Source organism: Rhinatrema bivittatum, chromosome 2 (genome assembly GCF_901001135.1).
Source record: "Rhinatrema bivittatum chromosome 2, aRhiBiv1.1, whole genome shotgun sequence".
In the NCBI taxonomy this organism is placed as follows: Eukaryota; Metazoa; Chordata; class Amphibia; order Gymnophiona; family Rhinatrematidae; genus Rhinatrema; species Rhinatrema bivittatum.
Window position 1 is genome coordinate 129172547 of NC_042616.1, and position 25394 is coordinate 129197940.

General features: G+C 42.8%; 1 protein-coding gene across 11 annotated transcripts in view; it reads right to left on the bottom strand.

The window, feature by feature from the left end:
- Positions 1 to 25394, bottom strand: part of SVIL (supervillin) — a 348412-nt gene that overhangs the window by 163743 nt on the left and 159275 nt on the right. For all 11 annotated transcript variants that reach the window (XM_029588612.1, XM_029588613.1, XM_029588603.1 and 8 more), the window contains one exon: positions 8577 to 9234. In XM_029588612.1, the coding sequence (XP_029444472.1) occupies positions 8577 to 9234 (658 nt within the window). The remainder of the gene's footprint in view (positions 1 to 8576; positions 9235 to 25394) is intronic.

Consider the following 25394-nt stretch of genomic DNA (forward strand, 5'->3'; position numbering starts at 1 on the left):
CGAGCGCACACAGCCACGTAAAGACAGGTTTGAGCCACTCAGGTGGGGGAATTTTATAACAGGCACATCTCCCATGCCACGACCAGTTTCACCAGTTCATCCAGTCTAGAGCTAGGTCCTCCAACCCCCCCTGGTTCTTTAGTCTGCATTCCCCCCAGACCCTTTAATCCAGTGGTTCTCAACCTTTCTAATGCCGTGACCCTGCAATACAGTTCCTCATGTTGCGGTGACCCCTCGCCCCGCCCTCGCCCCGTGAGGGTGGGGTGAGGGCGGGGCTTTGGTCATATGGGGGCGGGGTTATGGATGGGGTTGGATTTTAGTGCACACTTATCATTTAATTATGACATTTATAATGTGAATGTAACTCAACTCACCATAGGTTCTCACATGCATGTCACACTGACCCATGATCGTCACGGGGCTAGATGTAAAAGTACAGTTTGTATCCACAGGAACCCCCCTGACCCACAATAATGGATGTAAAGCAGAATTATGACATTCCCCATACAACTCACCCTACAAAAAAGATATTCTGGTTCTAGTGACATCTCAGTAACAGCAACTCAAACTCCTTCTATTTCCAGGCTCAATAGCCCTACTTATGAAAAGACAGCAGTTTACCACCAATGCATGTCCTCTGAGAAAACACAACAAATAAGACCGATACAAACGCTTACATGCTAGCAAAATATCTCATCTCGGTAACAGACACAGAACCGACCTAACATACTCCCAGGATCTGTAGTAATGCCCATAAACTAATCCGCACACAGTTACACCTGTATTATCGAATACACTCAAACAGGAGCAACCCTATCTATGAAAAGGCAACACTACAAATATTAAATCAGGTCCTAAAAACCAATACACCTCTTATTAGGAAAACAGAACTAGCAAGCAGCTATAGATCCCCACACAGAAATAATTGTAAAACTATACTAATAAGCAGAATAAATGTTTCAAAACAGCTATGAACATCCAACAATTAAAAACTCATAAAAACTATTAAACATGCTCCAAACACCAATAAAATATTTCAAAAAAGCAGACATCACACAATTAAAATGGCAGTCAAGAAAAATAAACTTAAAAAGCCACTTTTACTTACCCCCTCCAGCAGCTCTCCTACTCCCCTTCCCTGCAGGCCGTGGCACTCACCAGAAGCAGCAGTAGAAGCTAAGCTCTATACTTATGGTCCTCTTCCTTAGTGCCCATGTCTCTCACACACACACACACCATACCAGTCATGCCCCCATGACCAGTTTCTGTCTCTCACACACCAATCATCTCCCAAACAGTCTTTGGCACACACACACCAGTCACCTTCCTGAACAGTTTCTCTCATGCCATACACACACACACACACAGGCTTCCCACTCCCGTGTTCTACTTACATATACGGGCTTCTCACTCTCATAATCACTTTCTCACACACACCAGTCACCTTCCTGAACAGTTTCTCTCATGCCATACACACACACACACACACAGGCTTCCCACTCCCGTGTTCTACTTACATATATGGGCTTCTCACTCTCATAATCACTTTCTCTGTCTCTCTCTCTCTCTCTCTCTCTCACACACACACACACACACACACACTCACCAGTCTCTCACTCCCATGCTTGTTCTCTCCACATGCACAGGCTTCTCATTCCCATAATCACTTTCTCTCTGTTACACACACACCAGTCTCTCTCATTTCCATGCTCACTCTCCACGTGCACAGGCTTCTCATACCCTGAATCACATTCTCTCATATTCACACACACACACCAGTCTTTTTCTCTCACACGCACCATCACCTTACCAAGCAGTCTCTCTCTCTCATGCATGCATACTCACCCAGGTTTCTCACTCCCATGCTTTCTTTCACCCCCACAACACCAGGCTTCTTACGCCCATGCTTTCTCACATACCCAGACTTCTCACTTCCATGCTTTTTCTCTCTCTCACACACACACATCAGTCACCTCCCTGACTAATGTCTCACACTCTCACATACACATCAGTCATCTCCCTGAGCAATCACTTTCATTGTCTCTCACATACACACACACATCAGCTCTCTGACCAGTCAATCACACACAGGCTGGCTGGCTGCTTCTCTCTCTTTCTCTCACTCACTTCCTCTTCTCCCCCGAGCACAAATGGGAGCTGCAGCAGCCTCCGCTGGCCAAGAAAGAAGAATCCCATCGGCCGCGGGAGGCTCATGCTGCTGTCTCCTTTCTCCATTACCGTCTACTTCTATTGCTCGAGGACCGATGCTGCAGCCGCTGCTGCTACTTTTTCGCGCGGCACGGCTCTCTCTCCTTCCCACGCACCGCGATTCACTTCCTGTTCCGGGTCACGGGAGGGGGCAGGCACAGGAAGAAGAAAAGGCCCAGCCATGGGTGCACAGCTTCTTCTAGCGCCGCTGCCGTTCCCGCTGGGCTTGAACGTGCTGACAGCCCGGCGGCAACGGCAGCGGGAGAGACCGGGAGCGCACAACACACCTGCCGGTGCTTGGCGGCGCCGCGGACCGGCAAAAAACTCCCACGGCCCGGTCCCGGTCCGCGGACCGGTGGTTGGGGACCCCTGCTTTAGGCGACCCCTGTGTTTTGGGCGTTCGACCCCCGCCGGGGTCGCGACCCACAGGTTGAGAACCGCTGCTTTAATCACTCAGGAATTCCTGTATTTTTTTCTTTTTAAAATTACACCTCCTCCATTGCAGAAGTAAACCTATGCAGCACTGAAACTAGGTTTGCCCCGGGGCACGTAGGTACTTGCCCATCTCTCTTGTTCAAGCCCTGGAATACCTATGCCCCGCCCACACAACACCCACCCCCTTTTTTTTTTCTCTGATTCAACGTGTGTACACATCTCACCATGTTATAAGATTGGGTAGAAGCGCGCATGTGCTAGGTGCGTGCCATTCTCCCAATTTTGTGCGCGCATCTCTTAAAATTCACCTCTAAGCCATTTCTGGGGGTGAATCCGGTGGGAGAGGGGAGGCCAGCTACTCCTCGAGACACTGGGGGAGAGTCTGGGCCCGACACTGGAATCGAAGTGGATGCCCTCGGGCCACGAGGCCTCCTTTCGCTGGGGCCACTTCGGGGGGCAAGGTGGCAAGCACCGTGGCCAAGCCAAGCCCCGCACCGTTGAAGGACGGAGATCTGAGGCGGTGCTTCCGAGATCTCCCACGGTGCTCGGCCCAGTCTTTTCTCAGCGAGGAGGACGAGGATGATGATACAGAGGTCCAATACTTAGAAGAAACCGACACGGGCTGATCTCTGGCACCCTTCACACCCAAAGACCTCAGGGGAGGAGATACCAAAGGGACAAGAGCAGTCCTTGGGCACTGATGCCGACGTGGACAGATCAGACTTCCCCGATCTAAAGCTGTGCGCGGCGACCCTTTGGGGTCCTCTGAGCACAACTTGCAGCCCCAAATATCGTGTGATGCTTCTAGGCACAGGACGCACACTTCATGTGAATCTGTTAAGGACCTAGTCCGGGTACACTGGGGGCACCGACGGAAGCCTAAGGCTGCCATGAGGCACGCAGAAGACCGCAAGGACACGAAGACCGGTGGACACTGATGAAGAAGAAAAGAGAAAATAGTTCACCGACCGATGAGAAATCCGACGGGGAACCAGCGCAGAAAAAGAGAGAGAAAAAAACCCCACACTTTGTGGAAAATTTCCCATAAAAAATAAAGCACAAGCTCCACCACCGCAATATGGCAGCTCTGTGGAAAAGAAGAGAGACTCTGCCTGGATGCATGGATAGTGGCAGAAGTTTTCCGCGCCGGGCTCCATCTGATGATGTCACCCACATGTGAGGACTAACATCCTGCATGGCCTAGGAGAATAAGTTTATTCATTTCTGAAGCCTCTTTGAGAAATAGGGTTTATTTTTATTTATTTATTTATTAATTTTTACAGTACAAAGCATACAGAAATACAATGGAGTAATACAAGCTAATGTATATTAAACAATAAGAAAAAAAAGAAAAAAACCAGTCTTGTCTCCATTTATATCAATACACCAAGCAGAGAAAGAAAAAACAGGGGAAAGAGGGTAAATCTAGGAGATCATCAAGAAAACAAAATAGTCTAAAGAAACTGCATTCACATGACTGATCCTGCAATCATACAAATCAAGCAAGCGCTAAACTGCGGCTGTAGATGATGTAACTTCCCTAGAGCCCAGATAACCAATAGCTCTGGAGCGCAAAATTCAGATCAATATTGTATTTCACAGTATATTTACACGGATATCTTAATAAAAAGGATGTACCTCCAAGGCTAGTACCTCCTGTTTAAGAACCAAAATACCTTTCCTTCCTTCCCAAGTTATCCTAGACAGATCAGGAAAAATCCTAATGGTTTGACAAAAGAAGAGAGGCATATTTCTAAAATACAATTTTATAACTGTACTAAGATCCTGGTTTGTTACAAAAGAAACTAGCAAATTAGAAAATTCAGTTATCTAAGGATGACACTGTCCAACATGTTTCATGTCAATTTTTTTTTTTTTTTTTTACAAAACAATTATTTTTTTTTGTGCATCCTATTTGTAAACAGTGACACAAGTTTCCCCGATAAATATTGTAACCTGGAGGCAGCCGAAGTCCCCCCCGAAAGTTAATATTCAGGGAAAACCTCCCTGTTTACATGGCCTCCCCACCTCTCCATTTAAAAAAAAAACAAAAAACAGTCTCTACTCTAGCCCACGCTCTCAAACCCCCCCCCCCCCCACACACACACACAGTTACCAAAATCTCTCTGGTGGTCTAGACTCAGAGACTGCCATTTTTCAAAATGCTGTGGGTCCGTTGTCCCATCATATGACTAGGGCTACCTAATGCCAATGGTAGCTCCTGACACATGATAGGGGCAAAGGGCTGGCACCGTTTTTTAAAATGGCAGCTTTAGGGTCCTGGAGTGGAGGGAGTCGCTCCTGGACTCCCCATTAGACCACAGGGTGATTTGGTAAGTCTGGTGGGGGAGGGGGGCAATTTGATAGGGTATTTTTTAAATAAAAGGGAGGGGTTGGGGAGAGCCATGTGAATGGGGTTTTCCCCCAAATATCTTTCTAGGGGAACTTTGGCCACTTCCAGGGGTGGCGGGGGAGGGGGGACGGGGGACTGAGTCAGGTCTTTTTCCCTTTTTTTCTTTGTTTTAGGTATTGGGAAATAGTATGCATTATTTTCTAAAGCCAAAACAAAAAAACATGTCCAAAAGAAACAGACAAAATTAAATGAAAACTTTTGCTCTGCACCTCCCTACAGCAGAATAGTTTCTATAATTCATGGAGATAATCCAAAAATTGTGAAAAATCACTGCACTGCAGAATCTACCAATAGCAGAAGGAAACCAGCACTCTCCATGTCAGTCACTGTGCTTTCCAAAATAAAAATCTCCAGCTATCATAAGCCCAATATAAAATACAGAAAAATTTAACACATTCAAAAGTCACTAAATCCAATACAGTTAAAATAAACATATCGTTGTCTATTATTTCCTCATTTCATTATTCAGTTTCTTATCTGTTTTCAGATTCTGTTTCCTCATTTTTCTCTCTGGACGTTCCTCCTTTCCATCTTTCTTCCCTCCACCACCTTTTCAACTCTTTCCTTTCTCTGCATATCACCACCTTTCTCTGGACGAGCATGGAGGATCTCTGAGGGAGTGTTAGGGATGGTACAACTGAACAGATGGTGTGGCTAGGCATACGAGATAGAAACATGGCAGAGAAAGACCATGCGGCCTCACCCTCAAAATATCCCTTTACCTTTAGTCTCATCCTTCCATCTTCCTATAAATCTCCTTCTCTGTCTTTAACCTCTCCATCTCTCAACCATATTTCCCCTTTGAGCCTTCAATTTCCTACTCTCTCCCACTCTTCCCAATCATGTTGCCCTCTCTGACACCCTCTCCCATCTCCCTAAGCCTCATTTTCCTATCTCTTCTGACCTTCTCATGAACAGCACAGAGTCTTCCCTGCTCAGAAATTGCTTCTCTTTCTGTACATGAGTTAGGAGCAGTTTCCCCTCCCATGCATGGGCCTGGATGTACTCAGTTTTGTCAGTCAAATCAGTTGCTAGGAAATCCTGGTCACAATAGCTACCTGGCTCAACTTATAAAGTTAATTGTTTAGAATGGAAAACTGGATGGTTTACGTTTCTTGAACTAACGTATTAAATATACTTCATCGCAAAAGAAAAACAACACACTTCAATGGTAATGTATTTTTTGCAAAATAGGATATCTGGTACCTAGAAGACAAAGTCCTGGGTCATGAGCCAGTGAAGACAAGATGTATTGTTGAAGAATGTACACAAGTTTCCTGGACAGGGGGTGTTTCCAGCTGTCCCACTATTAAATTGTCATGACTGGCATGTAGATCGGGGTGAGCAAACATTTTTGTGCTGGGGCCACAGCCACAACAGGGGCCAGTAGGGGGGAGGGTGGCCAGCCTTGGAGCTCCTCAGCATGACAATCAAACCCCCAACACTTGCTGCCTGCCTTTCAATACCCAACGGTCTTAAGCATCACCGGTTTTAGTGCTTGATGGGTCCCTGCAAACATGGATCCCAGCCTCTACCAAAAATCAGCAAAACCTTCAATCCAACATTTTAAGGGCAAGAGGTACAAAGCATTTTCTCAGCTAGCAGATTACCTCACCTCGGTCACAAATGCAGAATACTGATAAACCCTGGCTAAATAAGAACATAAAGTCTATAAAGTATAAATAGAAAGATGTAGCCAAAAAATGAACTGGAAACTACTAGACAGACAGACTCATATGCAGTGCAATAGTGCAAAAACAGAACTATCACCACCACCACTCATGAAACAAAATCAAGAAATATAATTCATCAATCATAATAGTAAACCATACTAATAAATAAAAATAGTAAACCATACTAATAAATAAAAATATTTCAAAACAGATAATAGAGCTAAATCTAATAATCAAGAATAAGGATAAATAAAGACTAACATTTCCCCAAAATAAATAAAATATTTCAAAACAGCCTGCATATCAAACACCCAATAATTAAAATTAATAAGATAACACTCCCCCTCCATACCTGGAAACTTTTGATTTCCAGGCATCCCGAGACTGTAGTATATTAGTTGGGGGGGGGGGGGGGAAGAACAGGAGGGAACCCACAAACTTCCTCCTTTCTCTCTTATATACATATAAATTCATTCACACACGTGCTCACTCATGCACCCTTCTACCCTCTTTTCTTCTCACTCCTACTTCCTCCCTCCCCCTTTCCTTCCCATTCACTCACTTTTCAGTCCCCCACCCCTCCCCTCTGAGTCACTCAACCTTCTTATCCTCTTCCCTTCTGTCAGTCACCCCCCTTCCCTCCCCTGTGGGTCACTCACCCTCCCACTCAATCCCCTTACCTTGCTCTCAATCACTCACCCCTCCTTCCCATTCACTCCTTTTCCTCTCAGTCATTCAACTTCTCCCTCTCACTCATTCCCTTCCCTTTTAATCACTCACCACCCTCACCCCTTCCCATGCCTCACTCTCACCCCCTCTTTCATTCCCTTACTCATACCCCTTTCCCTTTTAGTTAGAACCCATACTAATCAGCCCTCCTCCCCAGGATGTCATTGTCTACCTGCTGGCTGGATACCATTGGATCCACCAGTGTGGGGCCTCTCCTCACTGGTGAGGGTGGGAACCCTGCCAGCGCATCATTAAATGGCACTATCATGCATTTGGAACACATCGCCTAAAGTCAGTTGCGCCGATGCTCCGATTTATCTGTTCATGCATTTGATGTTGCGCATTCTAGTGCGCTTATCAAGGGTGACAACGTGGCCCTTTAAGGATGATGACAGACACTCAAGCAGGCAGGTCAGGGCATCAGTGAGCTGCATACAATGCAACATTTGCAAGGGATAGGTGGGCCAGAAGAAAGGTCTTGATGGGCCTGATTTGGCCTGTGGGCTGTAGTTTGCCCACCACTGAGGTAGATTCATAGCTTGGTATTCTTGTTTATTGTGTGCTTAGATCTAGACAGACAAAATTTTGCTGAAAATTCAAAATTTTTATGAAGAGAAAACCCTTAGACTGTGGTTTTCCTAAACACATATTGGAAAATGTTTACATTTATTTTCCAGAGATGAAGTACTAACCTGAGGTTTTCATCAGTCTCTCATCTTTTTCAACTGGTACACAACTAAATAAGATGGATGGATGGTCTCTAATAATTATTCTATTTTAGCAGCATTCCTTGCAAAATATATTGGGCAACTAGAAGTACAGTGCACAATTACATCAACTTGAAGAAGAGGGCACAATTTCTGAAAGCTTGTCAAAAATAGTCCAATAAAAATTTATCACCTACAACTGGATTTGCTGACCTTTATTTCTGTGCATCCAAGTAGATTAAACACAGCAAACACATGATTAACAGTTCATATTTAAAGCTAACCATGACTTTCACAACTAGCCTGCTTATGGTTATAAAGAATATGGTGACACCTTATGTGGGTTGGAGAACATTATGAATATTAATTTATATAATATCATCAATTATAGAATGCAGTACAAATGCTTACCCTTGTCTGATGTCACTGTGCAAGTGATGATCGCTGTATGTATAACTTGGCGAAGATTGTTGCTTTGGTGATGTAAGTGAAGCCCTACGAGCTTGCTTTGGTGATCTTGGCACATTATCAACTGAAGATTCTTGCTCAACAATGGCCATAGGTGGAAAGTCATGGGTCAGTTCTATGGTACTAAACTCATGCACCCTCTTATTGTTTTCCAAGTTCTGCTGTGTCTCCATATCTTGGAAGTGATCATTTTCATGAAAATCGTATAGCTTGGATTGACAGGATGATGTGCTTTTCGGTTCTTTACTCTCAGTTCTTAAAGAGTAAAGTGAGCTTATCTCTTTGCTTTCATTCTCCTTTTTGTCATATTTTACTCCCAGCTTTTCAGATGTGTCACTATCCTTCCTTACCCGTGGATATCTGGATAAATAATCAGAATCTAAATCAGAGTCAAAAGCAATCCCATACTTTTCTGCAAGTTGGCGTCGTCTTTCTGCTTTGTATCTAGCTATTCTTTCTGCTTTTGAATCAGATTCCGGGGTATCCATAGCTCCAGTAGTATAAGACAGATCTTTATGGCCAGTAGGTCCTACTCGACTCTGTGATCTAGACTGCATTTCTACTGATGAATCCGATGTCTCCTCCTCTTCATTTGATCGTCCTACAATAAAAAGATTCATGCTGAGAAGAATAATTCTACACAAAACATTTTTTATATCTACTGGCAGGGTCAATATTCAATAATTGAAGCCACATTTAGCATACGAAAACATACAGAAATTGCCAGCTTTTTTGTGAAGCCGACTTCTGGTATGGTATGACATCACATGGCATGGCTTGGTAATATTTTACAAGAAATTTGATGCATGACAACATTTCACATTGAATAAGAAGGAAAATGGAAACAGATGAGTTGAAGCTAAGCCTGTATCATTAAGTTTTGAACAGTCCATAAAATTATAGAAATCCAAAAAAATCCTCCCAGGTATAACTCTCCAAGGAAAGGAAGGCTGGCAAAGGCACAGAGACATTTGCTTTAGAAATGACTTTCAACAATCACCAGTTATTTATGTTGAATAGCTTTCCTGAAAGTATACAAGAAAAGTTCTCCCAGGAGCTTAAGTGAAAGATAAGAGATATAGCTGTACATAATGCAAATCATCACTATAAGCATATGAGGTAATCATGCTGATGATCGAAGATAATATAAGTAGCAAACACTTCTAGCATCAAAATGGACAGTTAGCATCAAGCATAAACGAATGCTAACTCTTGGAAATGTTCCCCTTTCTTCAATGTATTAGGATGCTCCCTACATTTTAAAACATTTTGGCTAAAGCTTTCCTGGAATAAAACAAAAATCATACAAATTTAGACAGAGAAGGCAGATGCAGAGCTGTTATGATTATGGCATGATATGCACACACTGGGTTATCTTTCTTATGGTCATTTTTATTCTTTTATTATTCCAAAAGAAGCAGTAGGTAAAACTGTCCTAATGTTAGGGGGTATCCTAGGCCCTCATTTGAGAAAAAAAAAGGCAAGTTAAAATATGTTTGAAACAAAGTTGGACAGCCATTAAAATTGTGCTCTAGCACAAGCAAATGAGGAAAATGGATGTTGGGGGTTATGTTATTTATTTATGGGTAGGATTTTGTTGTATGAGATTTAAGTTGATGTACAGGGGATCTTGGTGTTTCTATTTTAATAGTATTTTGTAAATCACCTCAAGTGATTCAGAGGTGATTAATAAGTGTAAATAAAATAAATGAAAACTTTTAGGGTAGAAAGCATATTAAGATCCTACCACAGTATGTAGTTTTTGATTTGCATAATATTTTTGGCATGAACAAGAGTAATTGCTTTCTATGACTGGATTCCATCATCAGAGACTTTTGAGCTGTATTCTCCAATCTGGACATAAGAGGCAGGGAAAAGAAAAAAAAGAAACCTTCAGTCGTGAATTAGACACCTGGTTTGGTTGAAATGCACACCAGCTCCACCTCATTTCCAATAGCCGTACACACAGTTTGCATTATAGAGAAATGTGATTCATGTCTAGATGTTATTGATTGCATGACCAGGGAACAATTTTTCCAGTATTTCATTGCATAAAAATGAAGTAAAGCTTGTTTCTGTGCTACAATATTGAATTGGCTTCACATCAGGGGAGATATAGCAATCCTTCTCCCTGCCAGAGCCCCTCTGCTCTGTAAAATAGTGCGGTGTTCCACTCAGCAAGATGTCAGTAGGAATCAAAAAATCCCATCCTCTAGGGGCTGCAAGTGGGAGGGTAATGCTATGTGCAGCTGCCTAGGACCCAGGCAGGTGGTGGTGCTGACTGCTTGGGAGAAAAGGATGCTACTGGGGATAAAGCGGAAGGGTTCAGTGGAATAGTTATGATGCTGTGGATATAAACAAGAGAAAGAAAAAGGATTAATGCAAAAGGCTGGAAGAAACGAACACTATTAGGGTGCGGTAGAATAAGAAAAAAGAAGGCAAAGAGAAAGATATAAGAATATGTAAAGGGGGAAGAGTCAAATTCAAGTAAAAACTACTAATGAAATGTAAAAAAACAAAATGTGAATTTGTAATATGGAAAAAAGAGGGGTAGATGGGAGGTTAGTAAGGGAATGTTATGATAGAGTAAATCAAGGAAATGGAGATGTTTAAAGAACAAAAACAATTTTTTTTAAAATGCATTGCAAGGGGACAGGACAGTCATGTGACTGACTGCAGCACTGCAAGCTATGACAATGGAGACACCAGTTTGCAGATCCTGTTCAAAAGGGCCAGTGGAGCTGGAGAGAGTTGTAGGTAATGTGCTCAACAAGGAGACGACGACTACTAAAGCTGCTCCGAAGGGTGGCAAGAGGATACCGAGCGGATCATTATCTGAGTTACCCCCCCCCCCACCAAAGCCAGCAAGGGAACCTGTAGATGCAATGGCTAGTTCACGAGAGAGACAGGACAGAGGGAAAAAGCAGGGATAAAACTAGTATGGAATAAGGGTACATGGATTGAAGGAGGACAAAATAAAGACAGATGTGCAAAGCAAATAAACAAAAGCAGAGAACATGGAAAGTTTGGAAGAAAATTTTTCATTTACTGCCACATAAAAATTTAGGCATAAAATATTCCCTGTACACAACTAAATTAGTGACAGTGTCATCTATGACGGTGGAATCAAAATCATTGGAAAACTACTAAATGATAAATTACTCTGACATTCACCATTGCTCATAGAGGACCAATTTCTCAAAAGCAAAGAGCCTCAGTCATGTAGAGTGGGAAAGACCAGAAACTGCTCTTCTGCCAAACGTTGTTAGGGAAGAATGGCTATTGAAATAATCTAAATGTGAGGCTTGATTTTCTGATTCCCATTTTATACACCGCTTTCATTGAAGTCTCAGCTTTCAGAACAGAAAGAAAATCTGGGTCTTTTTGGTGATTACAAATTAGTGAATATATTACCCCAAATTATTTGCTGCTCAGAACAAAAGGGATGTCCTAGATTAATGTGCACTGTGCTCTCTAGAATCTGGGTATTTTAGGAAGGATGTATTTTTCAAACAAAAAAAGTAGAACATTATTTGGAAGAGGCAAACCTATAAAGCCTACGCTACAATTGGTTTGGATCATAAAGAGAACCCAGGAATGAATCACCATTGCTTTGACATGAGTACAAAGCCCAGAAAAAAAAAAGCAGTATAAAAATGTTTTCAAAAAAGTGGGAAAGAAAAGCCTAGGCTTTTACTTATGTGGCTGAAAGAACCAAACAGAGGACAGAAGACATTTAGATTTTCCTTCTTTCAACTGCTAAGAACAAGAGACTACTCTTAACTATTCCAGTGATATCTTGGCTCAAAAGAATTAAGATGACAATGTGGTCTGAAGGTGGTTCTATGGGAGAACAGCATCTTGCCAGAGAGATTTATGTGAAAGACCTCCTTCCCAAAAAAAAGCGAGATCCCTATTAGGAGAGACAGAGCAAATGAATTTTGAATGGCATGATTCAGTGTGAAGGGCAGCGAATGTGAGAGCTCTTAGTACTGCGGGTAATGGACGCAGCCTAAAGAGCGAGTCCCCAAAGCCTTCAGCGGCAGCTGGCAAACGCACCCTGGACAGTCTGGAGCTTCACCTTTACCAGCCGCTTTAACTGCAGGTTGAGCCCTCAGGTTCTGCCAGCTGACAGGACTTAGGCAGGTCCCTAGGGCAATGGAGATAACTAGAGTCCAGAGACACACCTGGGTCAGGGCAGGCAGTAGACTAACAAAGTCAGAGATGGGTCAAGATCAGGAGAGGCAGCTAGCAAGAATAGTCAGGTCCAGACAAGGTGTCAGATCCAGTGGCAGGCAAACATGGTCAGGTCCAGCCAAGGGGTCAGGTCCAAAGAGGCAAGCCAGGGGTGGACAAAGACACAATGAAGACACTGGATGGGTACAGAAGTCAAGACAAGGCGAAATAAGTAATGCTGGATGGGTCAAGGCTAGACGACAAGGCTGGATGACAAGGAGCGCAGGAGTCAGGAGCGCTAGCAACATGCACTGCTATACACGTGCATGCGTAAGCAGGCCTGGAGAGACAGCAGGCAGACTGTGGCATCCCAGTGAGGCTTGTCGTGCTTGACCAAGTTCCCATGCAGTGGTGTCTGAGCCGAAAGAAGAGGCCCGCAACATCCTTGGTGAATGTGGTGGCTCATGGGTGCATCCCATGAGCCACCAAACATAACACTACCCCCCTCCAAAGCCCTCTTCCCAGTTTCCTGGGCCTGGGCTTGTTGGGGAACCTCTTGTAGAATTCTGATATGAGTTGAGGGACTTGAAGATTGGAGGCCAGCTCCCGAGAATTTTCCTCAGGTCCATAGTTTTTCCATGAGATTAGATATTGTAACTGATTTCAGACGTTTCAGGAAACCAGGATCTCCTGGACTTCAAATTTAGGGTCTTTCTATAGAGACTTCAGTGGGCTGAAGGGGAGGTCTGCCCGGCCAGGTGAGAAACGTAGGTTTTTATAGAGGTATGTGGAAGGCATCATGGATACGCAAAGATAGAGGTAACTTGAGTTTGTATGATACAGGGACAAGTTGCTGTACAATGGAAAATGGGCTCACAAACTGCGAAGCAAATTTCAATGAAGACATTTTCAAGCACAGGGGTTTTTTTTTGTACTGAGCCAAACCAAGCTTCCAGGGCACAGTTGAGGTGCTAGATGGTGTTTTTGTCCACATGATTTTTTTTTTTTTTTAAAGTTCTGCCATTTGCTCTAGGAACTGGTATGTATTCTACCACAGTTTCTGGAGTTCGTGTCCTATCAGATTGCTTACCCTTGCCCAGCAGCCAATCAGGACAGGACTTGGTATATGGAGGTGATGCCCAAACACAATGTAGAAGGGTGATTAGCCTGTGGAACTATTTACATGGTTATTATGGGAAAATACAGCTCATTGAAGGAGTGGCACAATTATTTTGCCGTCGATTCGGATACTCGTAGAAAGGCCTTGAGACCTAATTATGGTTATCACTTAGATTTATCTTCAGTTTTGGTAAAAGACTTGCATATGAGATAATATTATTATTCAATTACTACAAAAAAAAAAAGTTGATTGAATGTATTCATTGCCTTTATATATGTTTTCATAATATTACATATGACAAGATTGTTATTTCCAGTAATAGATATTGAAAATTCATAAAATTAAAAATTAAAAAAGAAAAAAGAAAAAGAAAGGCCTAGAGACCAATTCACTCGCTCGGTTTGTTTATTTCTCTGGGGTGGTAAGCTGATGTGAAATCTAATAATTCCAAACTTCCTGCACAAGCCTTTCCAATAGTGGGCTGTGACATGAACTCCCCAATCAGAGCAAATGTGAAATGGAAGCCCATGTAGCTGGAAGATGTGTTAGAAAAAGAGTTTAGCCAGTTCAGGTACCACTGGGAAGTCCAGAACAGGCATGAAATGAGCCTTCCAGCAGGCGTAACTTTGCCGACAAAGGTAGGGGGGGTTTAGATAGGGCCGGGGGGGGGGGGGGGTGGTTGGAAAGTTCCCTCCGAGGCCGTTCCGATTTTGGAGCGGCCTCAGAGGGAACGGAGGCAGGCTGCGCGGCTCGGCGCGTGCAGGCTGCCGATTTTGGGCAGCCTTGTGCGCGCAGACCTCGGATTTTAATGGCTACGCGCGTATCTATTGAAATCCCGCGTACTCTTGTTCGCGCCTGATGCGCAAACAAAAGTACGCGTGTGCGCAGATTTATAAAATCTGCCCCACTGTGTCTAGATATGGATTTCAAGGTTCCTAAACAGGGGTGGATCCAGAGAAAGGAGAAATAACTTAGAGGCTTAGTGCTGATTTTCCTGATACCTGTACTAAATTTATTCTCTTATCCTCAATATGCTATTCTTAAAAACAAAAGAAGTCTCATCACTGTCTGTCTCAGGACAAATGAAGCCAATAAAGTAGCACACGTAATCCATTCTTCAAACAGACTCCTTTAGGAATGCAGTTAAATCCAAACTATCCACCAATACTTTCAACTAGTCTAATACTGCAGGCTGCCCCTCCAAATGCTCCCTATACAAAAGGTAGAAGACTTTATTCAAGGGAGTTTTCACAATCTGAGTCAGATATTTCTTGACGTCTCTCTCAGACTGATAAGGCACTTGTAGGAAATTGAGAGCCCTCACACATAAGTTTCAGATTGATCTTCTGATGCTGTAAAGGTACTATCTTGCACAATACTTGAGTTAAAACTTTGCATGACAGCATGTGCTTCCATGGTCTCAATTTTCTCAGCTTGTTCCACCGCTGACCCTTCTAGCCTGCCAACTTTTTCCTTAACAGTCTCAAGAGAGTCCTTTGTTATCTTACTACTCATTTTTTTCAAGCGTCATTACCTACCAAATAGCCTATGAGGTTGTGATGTTGGCTTTCTCAAGAGATGAAGCCCATGGGTTGATTGAGACCTCAACTATTGCCATCAGCCCACCGGCACCTTGCTTTCCCCTCACCTAGCTAGTGCCTCCAGCTCTGGCCTCCAATTCTATCACCAGCTCCAGCATTAGTCCAACACCAACTCCAAGGATGGTCATAGAAGCTACAGCTCCTGCCCAGCTCCATCACAGAGTCTGCAAGAAGGGCTCTGCAGTATCTTTCTCATGTTTCCTCAATGGCTGCAGCTTTCTTGGACCCAAGAGCTCATAGAGGGATCTACTGGGGCTGAATGACACCTTTGCTTCTCCACAAGCAACAAGGGAAATCTCTGAATCTTTGGTCTCACACCAGTTCCAAAAGCTGAGGAATAAGTACCAGGGAAGGTGTGCCTTCAGAGGGAAGCCCATTTATCTTCCCTTTCCTTCTCTTCCCCCCTTCCACCCATGAGAGAAATGAAAGAAAACAAAATTTTAGCAGGATGTGGAGCTAACAGTGAGATATCTTACTCCTCCAACACTATCTTGAGTCTCCCCATAGTGAATGATTTAAGCCTAGAAAGGGATACAGGACATGTTTTATTTTATTAGACCTATCTTTGGCTTTTGACAAGGTTGATCATGTTATTTTGTTAAACTATTTGATAAATACGGGTATTGGTGGTAGTGCTAATAGTTAGTTTCACTCATTTTTTAGAGGGTAGAAATTAGCCCGTGACTTTACAAGACTTATCACAACCTTAGGCCCTTATTTGTGGGGGTACCCCAGGATCCAGACTCTGTTGTTTTATATACAACCATTGGGGAAGATCATTGAATCATCTGCTGTAAAATACCCAGTGCACTCCTAAAGAATTTGGCACCCAGGGAGGATACTTCCTTTGGCAACCCCCCCCCCCCCCCTCCCAAGATTCACACCTTCATCCGGTTCCCCTTTTCCTCATAATGGCTCCCTCTCTCTCGCATACACACTTTCACACTACTCTGCACACAGACTCCCTCTCTCACACTCAAACACACACGCATGCACACACACATGCTCCCAAGTCTCTTACTTACATACACACATGCACCTGCTCTCCCATACACACATGTGCTCCCAGTTTCTTACTCACACACAATCTCACTCCTTCCTCTCTCAATCACATACGCTCACGTGCGGTTATTATAGGCAACTCCCTCCTTCAGCTGCAGGCGGGATGGACTCTGCCTGCGGCTATCCGACCTTTTTCTTCCCTGTCTTCCGCTGCAAGTGGGGTAGGCTCCACTCGCAACATGCTGGGCTGCCTCCATCTCCTGCCATGAGCAGGATGGGTTAAGCTAGTGGCGTGCTGGGCCGCCTGTGTCTTCTCCTGTGAGCAGGATGGGCTCCGCTTGTGGCCCACCAGATATTACTGCTCTGCCAGTGGCCTTGGGTCAGTCTCTCGACGGTACCTCCCTCCTGGCCGTCACCCAGGGCAGACACTCCCTCCCCTCCCTTAGTATGCCACTGAAAATACCACATTTATTCCAACAATGTGCCACTTTATCTATAAGAACACTAGATATGCCATGCTGGATCAGACCAGGGTTCATTGAGCCCAGCATTCAGCTTTTGACAGTGGCCAGTCCAGGTCACCTATCTGTGAAATGGGAATCAGTAGATGGAACCACTAGGATATCTGTGTGTTTAAAAGCAATAAAGAAGTGGGCTAACCACAAATTACTGTTTAATCCACACACACACAAAAAAAGTTTTAGAGGTGAGTAGGATAGTGAATTTAAATACATTTCCAGTTTTGATTTAATGAGTTTTCCTTCCCACTAAAGATACAGGTACACAGTCTAGGAGTGCTTTTAGAAGACTAAATTGTTTCAGTGTCTGAAGCTGCATTCTTTTTTCAGCTGACGTGAATACATAAATTGAGCCCATTTTTGGATAAATCAAGTCTAACAGCTGTGATACGTGTGCTGATTACATCTTGGCTGGACTACTGCAAGTTCCTTTATAATGAATTACCATTGAAAAGTCTATGAAAGTTGTGGTTAGTCCATATTTCAGCTGCCTGTCTTGTCAGGTATAATCTATCATGCGATTATAACACCAATACTGAGGGAGTTACATTGGCAGCCAATGCACTTCTGTGCACAATTTAAGATACACAGTCAGCATGGATTTACCCAAGGCAAGTCTTTCCTCACAGATCTGCTTCTTTTTTTGAAGAGGTTAATAAACATGTGGATAAAGGTGAACCAGTAAATATAGTGTATTTGGATTTTCAGAAGGCATCTGAAAATCCCTCATGAGAGGCTTCTAAGAAAAACTAAAAAGTCATAGGATAAGAGGCAGTGTCCTTTTGTGGATTACAAACTGGTTAAAAGACAGGAAACAGAGTAGGAGAGTGGAGTGCCTCTGGGATCTGTACTTGGACTGGTGCTTTTCAATATATTTATAAATGATCTGGACAGGGATACAATGAGTGAGGTGATAAAATCTGCAGATGATACAAAATTATTCAGAGTAGTTAAATCACAAACAGATTGTGATAAATTGCAGGAGGACCTTGAGAGACTAGAAGATTGGGCATCCAAATGGCAGATGACATTTCGTGTGGAAAAGTGCAAGGTGTTGCATATCGGGAAAGATAATCAATACTGTAGTTACACAATGTTAGGTTCCATATTAGGAGCTACCGCGCAGGAAAAAGATCTAGGCATCACTGAGCTGACATTGAAATCGTCGGCTCAGTGTGCTACAACAGTCAAAAAAGCAAACAGAATGTTAGGAATTATTAGGAAGGGAAAGGTAAATAAATGGAAAATGTCATAATGCCTCTATATCGCTCCATAGTGAGACCGCACCTTGAATACTGTGTACAATTCTGGTCGCCGCATCTCAAAAAAAAAAAAAAAAGATAGTTGCACTAGGGAAGGTACAGAGAAGGGTGACCAAAATGATAACAGGGATGGAATGACTCCCCTTTGAAGAAAGGCTAAAGAGGTTAGGGCTGTTCAGCTTGGAGAAGAGACAACTGAGGTGGGATATGATAGAGGTCTTTAAGATCATGAGAGGTCTAGAACGGGTAAATGTGAATTGGTTATTTACTGTTTCAGATAAAGGACTGGGGGGGCACTCCATGAAGTTAGCAAGTAGCACATTTAAAACTAATCAGAGAAAATTCTCTCACTCAACGCACAATTAAGTTCTGGAATTTGTTGCCAGAACATGTGGTTAGTGTAGTTAGGTTTAGAAAAGGTTTGGAGAAGTTCTTGGAGAAGTCCATTAACTGCTATTGATCAGATTGTCTTAGGGAATAGCCACTGCTATTACTGGCATCAGTAGCATGGGATCTAATTAGTGTTTGGGTATTTGCCAGGTATTTTTAGCCTGGATTGGCCACTGTTGGAAACAGGATGCTGTGCTTGATGGACCCTTGGTCTGACCCAGTATGGCAATTTCTTATGTTCTTATATCTTCAGCCTTTCAAGCTTTGAATGGTGCTGGCCATATATGCTGCTACTGGACTTTAAGATCAGTCCAGGAATCATTTCTTTGTGTGTCACCATACTCTAAGATGAGGTTTGAGGTGAGAATAGTCCCTAATCTCTGGAATGCTTTTCCCAGGGAAGTATGTGTATCAAATGACTACAGGATTTTTAAATGCTTAAAGACTTGGCTTTTTCAGCAAGCTTTTATTTAAAAGTTTTTTTATATCCTGCATAGTTTGAAGTATGACGACAAAGGTGGGTTACATGGTTAAAAACAGAATGAAAAAATAAAATGAATTAGTTAAAAATAAGTTTAAACAAATGTGACATTAATAAAAATTAATTTAACACAGATAGTCTGCCTTTTTCTGCAGCTTTCCTTTAAAAGATTAAGAACGGGTAGCCCCATGTCTCAGCTAATTCCACATGCCTGTTGAAAATAAAACGCTTAACTTTTCCCAGAACATGGGATAATCAAGAATATCTCACATCTTCTGATAAATGACATTCCATAAGGACTGAAAAGACTCATTTATGTACATCTTGGTGGTGTACTGTTAGAAGTAATTATTAATAAGACTTTTTTTGCTGAAAGCAGAATACATGGATGATCCATTCACGTTTTAGCAATTTGAGATTAGGTTGTTGGATTTCTAATAGTTTGAATTGTTTTATTCATTTTATGACTGTTTTACATTTATTTTATTTATCCTTATTTTGTTTTTTTTGGTGTTGCTTGCATCTTCTGATCCTTCTGCTTATATCTAATTACACTTGATTACTATAATTATATTAAATTATAATTATATTATATTTCAGTCTCAGGATAACATGGGCCATACATTGGCATTAAATACTGCCGTTCTACCTTCCAAAGCTATTCCTATTTAATTTTTCACTCTAATAAAAACTTTTTATGTGCATTTTTCTAATGGGTTTTCCCCCATTATTTTCTATGAAGCTAGGGTTCACGTTTGAAAGGATATTTTAATGAGGCAGTGAGCCGATTGAAGTTTAGACAAGCATTTTTGGCTTGTTGCCCTTAGTTCATGTTAACATCACGCTGTGAGCATACCCCATGCGCTTCTTCTACTGAATTCCAGATGTTGCTGACATCAGCAGATTGATTTTGGTTGTCTGAAAAGGGATAAAGAGTCCTATGCAAACTATGATGAAACTAATAATGGAATATGAGAGAGATCGTAGCAGACCCTGCTTAAGGTGGGTTTAACTAGGGTTGAGGGGGCATTTCAACAGCATATTTCAAACTCAAGATAGAATCATTTGTATTCTTTCACGGAGCACGGATACATTGTCAGGATTTTTTTTAAAGCCCTTAGCAGAGACGAATGGACTCCGGTTAGTATAGCTTACAGGACTGCAGCAAGTCACCAACTGCTGAGGAGATGGGGGGCCATATGAGAGAGACGTGGATCTTCTTTATTGCATGCCTGAACGTGAATTTTTAGCTGGCCATTAGGGGTGTGCAGCCAAAACATTTGGTATCGTTTTTCATTTCATTTGGTTTGGTATTTTTTTTCCTATTTTGTTTCATTTATAGTGTGCACTAACTCAGAATTAGTGCACATTAAAAGCAAAATAAAAAAAACTGCTGCACATCCCTACTGGCCATTCAGAACAGAATAACCCTGCAACTGAAACGGAGGGCAAAATGTTATATTTATTGCATTTCCTGTTTTCTTAATTTTAAACGTTAAGAGGCTGATATTCAGTGCCACTTAGGATAAGTCCTTACTTATCCAGCTATGTAGAGACATCTGAATATGCAGCCCTGTTCAGCAGCTGCCACTTAGCCGGATAACTACTTTTCTGGCTAAGAAGTGGGCAGGATGGGGAGTAGCTACTTATCTGGCTAACTTACGGGCCGATACAGTAAACCACGCAGGAGAGCGGCGCGCGATTCAGTAGTTTAATTTATTTAAATTAGGGCCCGCGGTAAAGAGGCGCTAGGGACACTAGCGCGTCCTTAGCGCCTCTTTTTTGATGGAAGCGGCGGCTGTCAGTGACTTTGACAGCCAACACTCAATTTTGCCGGCGTTGGTTCTCAAACCCGCTGAGAGCCACGGGTTCGGAAACCGGACGCCGGCAAAACCGAGCGTCTGGTTTTCAACCCACGAGCCACGGGCCCATTTAAAAATTTTTTTTTTTTTATTTTTTTTTTTTTTACTTTTTTTTAAACTTTTGGGGCCTCCAACTTAATATCTGTTGCGACCGTCACTGCCAGACGTCTTCACTCCGCCCTCTTTACCTCTGTGGCGACTCCCTCCAGGTCTGATGGACGGCTGGCTGCCGCGGCGTCTCCCTGCCGTCTCCTTCCGGTGTTCCCGGACCGGCTCGATGCTGCAGATCCGCCATGTTGCCTGAAGCCTAGGGTGCGCGGGCGCGCTCCGATTGAAGTACCAGCAAGGGCGCGAACCTCACGGGCGTCCCCCTGAGATGATGTCATCCGCTTCTGATATTTAAAGGTCTCTGATATCGCTAACAAATCGAATTAGCAAGGGTTCGGGTTACTCTACCTAAGCTACTCTGCCTCCTAGGACTTACCAGAGGTACCCGCTCCTCGGGGGCCTCGCTCTTTCTTTACTTTTCAGGTTACAGAAAGGAACCGGTACTCGCTCCTCGAGGGCCCTCGTTCCTGACTATCTGCTGATTCTCTTCTGCCTGGAAGCCATCACTGACTACATCATTGTGAGTTAGCATTGCTCTCTCAGAGCTTTCCCTGGAACCAGGTACTCGCTCCTCGAGAGCCTATCCTTTCCAGCTCCTGAGCTCCCTGAGACCAATATGTGAATGTTGTCATCTAAGTTCTGTTCATGAACTCTGCATACCCTGCCTACTCACTGTCTACAGTTTCTCAACAGCTCAGCCATCCTGGATCGCTGTTCCAGTATCTGAGGGACTTCAGCCCTGCCGGGCATTTCAGCTCACTACTGCCACCTCTGGTGGTTTCAAGACCTGTTTAATAAAAGAACTAGTGTGTGTCTGTCTCCATACTCTAAGCCTAGCCGGTGGTCCCTCTCGGGATCTTCCCCCGGGGCGTGGTCATCTGCTACCGGCCCAAGGATCCACCCACTACGATCTCCAGCAGTCTATATTAACAGATTACTACTCCGCCTACGGAATACATCAGATTGCTACTCCTATCTGATTGCTCCTCCCATCAGCATAGCGGATTATGACAATGTCGCCATGATATTAAGTCGGAGGGTGCACAGAAAAGCAGTTTTTACTGCTTTCCTGTGCACTTCTCCGGCGCCGGCAGAAATTAACGCCTACCTTTGGGTAGGTGCTAATTTCTTAAAGTAAAATGAGCGGCTTGGCTGCACATTTTACTTACTGTATCGCGCGGGAATGACTAATAGGGCCATCAACATGCATTTGCATGTTGCGGGTGCTATCAGTCTCGGCGCGTCCAAATGCAGGTTAACAGTGCGTTCCACCAGGGCGCACTGTACTGTATCGGCCTGTTAGCTGGATAAGTGGCGATATTCACACTTATGCAGCTAAGCCTGTGCTAAAGGGAACAGGGGGGGAGGACAAAGGAGGGAGGGGGTGGGCGGCCGATAACCCACAGCCAATCGCACCACAGCGTTGTGATTTCGCCTGCCGCAGTGCAGCCAGCTGCAGGCTATCCCGGGCATAGCATCACCGTAAAAAGTGGTGCTAATCCCTCGCTACTGCCGGCGACTCCTCCCTAACTCTGCCCCGACTCCTCCCCTCCCCCTAATTTTAATGTTACTGCCGCAAAAAGGCCCTGTTGGCGTGCGATAAGTCCTTAGAAAATAACCCCTTAACTTAGCTGGATAAGTTATACCTGCTAACTTTAAAGTTATCTGAGCATATTCAACGGTGCTGAATATCCCGGCTACGTATATCCAGCTAACTTAACTAGCTGGCTAGCCTTTCAATATCGACCCTTAACTGGGTAATTTTTTAAAAAGTATTTATGTGCATAAAATGTTAGTTTTATGCTTGTAAAAGGCCTTTTAAAAATTACATACCTGGTGGCTGTACACTACAAGAGGTTTTCCCAGAGGGGTTGAGACATGATTTACATGCATATTTTTGATTTATGAAAGTAATGTGCATAAATATACTCACACATGGTTATACCTGCTCCCAAGCATGTGCAACTCTGTACATGTATGTCAGCACTGGTTCCAAACACATTTGCAAATTTTCAAAATGGATTTACACTCGTGCAGGTGAATTTTTCAAAAGAGTTACGCACGTAAATTTTAACATTATCGTAGCAATTTTTGAAAGCCATTTATGAGCGTAAATGATTTTGAAAATCAGGCCCTCTGACTTTGCGCTATGTGTGCTGTGTGACAATTACCCTGTAAGAAGTTATGGAGCAATCTTGGCCTAATTAAAACAATTCTTGGAGGAAAAGAAAAAAAAAAAAAAAAAAAGGTGGAACTTCAGGCACCTTGGACAAACAAAAGGAGGCCTAAGGCGTATATAAATATTTTATTTGTCCAACACTTCAGGAACTGCAAATATGACAAATAACCACATCATTGAATAATGCTTTGCACCTTTTAGAAACGGTTATTTGTATTTCAATCTTTAAATTTCTGTATCCCATGCTACTGCTGCCCTCTAATTTTACTGCTCTTAAGAAAGAAAAGGTCAAGGAGAGCAAGTTCTTTGAATCCAGTACGATACCTGGCAGAAAGGTGACAAAGAATTCCATGTTTACACTTCTGTGAAAATTAAATAGCATAGAATTTAATTTTTTTTAATTATCTTTTCAAGTTAACTAAGATCAGCTATGCTAAAAGTATGCTTTATTTGTCATAATCACTGTAACTGTAATAATTAATGCAATTCTAAATAGCACATAGACATACAGCATCATTAGTGAGCATTCTACACTCTGGATAATCAAAAGCACAGCTACAGATCTCATAACACCGAAGGACTGAACATAGAAAAGCACAAAGTAATGCACCTGGAGAAAAATGCAAACATCCCATACACAATAAGGGAGAGTGATCTTGGAGTGAGTCACTGTGGATCCTTCTCTAAAAACAAACATTGGCTTACTGATAGAATATTATGAATTTTCAAGAATATAATTAGGAAAAAAGAAAAGATTATTACACCGTCCTCTGTTTATGCTTCCCATTATTATTTGTTGTTGTAATCCGTTTGGAGATAATTTTGTAATAGCAGAATACAAATTTAATTATAAATAAGTACATACAAACCAATGGTGCACGACATCGTGGTTACCACATAGGAACATCCCAGCTCAAAAAGGACATACTCCTTAAAAAATAAAGTGCAGAAAAGGGCAGGTAATGATCAGAGGTATGGAACAACTTCCATAAAAGAGGATAGTAAAAGAAGAATTAGAACTTCAATTTGGAAAAAGCAATGACTGGGACTGAGAAATGAGAGCAATATATATATATCTATATAAATAATCATGAAAAGTGTGAAGAAAGTGGATACAAACCGGTTATTCACTGCCCCATAATAGAAGATGTAGGGGGGCAGCTAATGAAACTATCTAGTTGCAAGTCTGATACAATAAGAAGAACTTCACACAATGCACAGTTAACTTCCAGTCATCACTGCCACAGGACACTGTGGGGAGCCCACTGCACTAACCACTAGGCTACCCCTCCTCTCCATTACAGTTAGGAAGTCTTCTCAGAGTGTAAACTCATCAGTGCCTTCACTGATCTATGGAACATGGATAATCACATCCTTAAGCTCCAACATCCTGAGGAAGGGGGCGTAATCTGTGCTGCACCAAAACACTACCAACATCAGGATGGTCCATCTTCCAGTACTGTCCATAGGCTCTTCATGCTCTGTTTTCTGTTGGATATATTTGCCTAGTTGTTGCAGTTCTCATCTACATCTGTGCCTAAACTTGCCATACTGAAAATTGCTTTCTCCTTGGCCAGGTGGAGGTGGCCATCAGCAAGAACAGCAGAAATCCTAGGAAGTGGCTGAGGCACTCTACTATATCCCTTTATGCTCCATTACCAACAGAGTTTTAGCAGGGCAATGTAATGGAAAAATGGAGGAAAGAATGAACTGTTATGATAAGGAAGGTGAGTTGGAAAGTTTTTAATGACAGCTAAAGTAAAGATTTTAGTTGGTGCACCTAATTTCATGAAATAAATTCTTGCAGCTTTAAAACAAATGGAGCCAAATCACAACAGCTGAATAAATATCTGTAAGTATGGTGCTTGTTAACTGAATGTAAGGCACGGAAAAGAGAACATCAACACAGTACATATCTTATTACTTTAATTAAAAATGGTAAATGCAAGTTAGATTGGGCAGAAGATGAAATTCTTCTTGCCTGATACTTTTCTTTCCTTTCCTTGAGTCCTGCTAGACTAGTCCTTACACAAGGGATTTCCACTTCCACAGCTGACGGAGA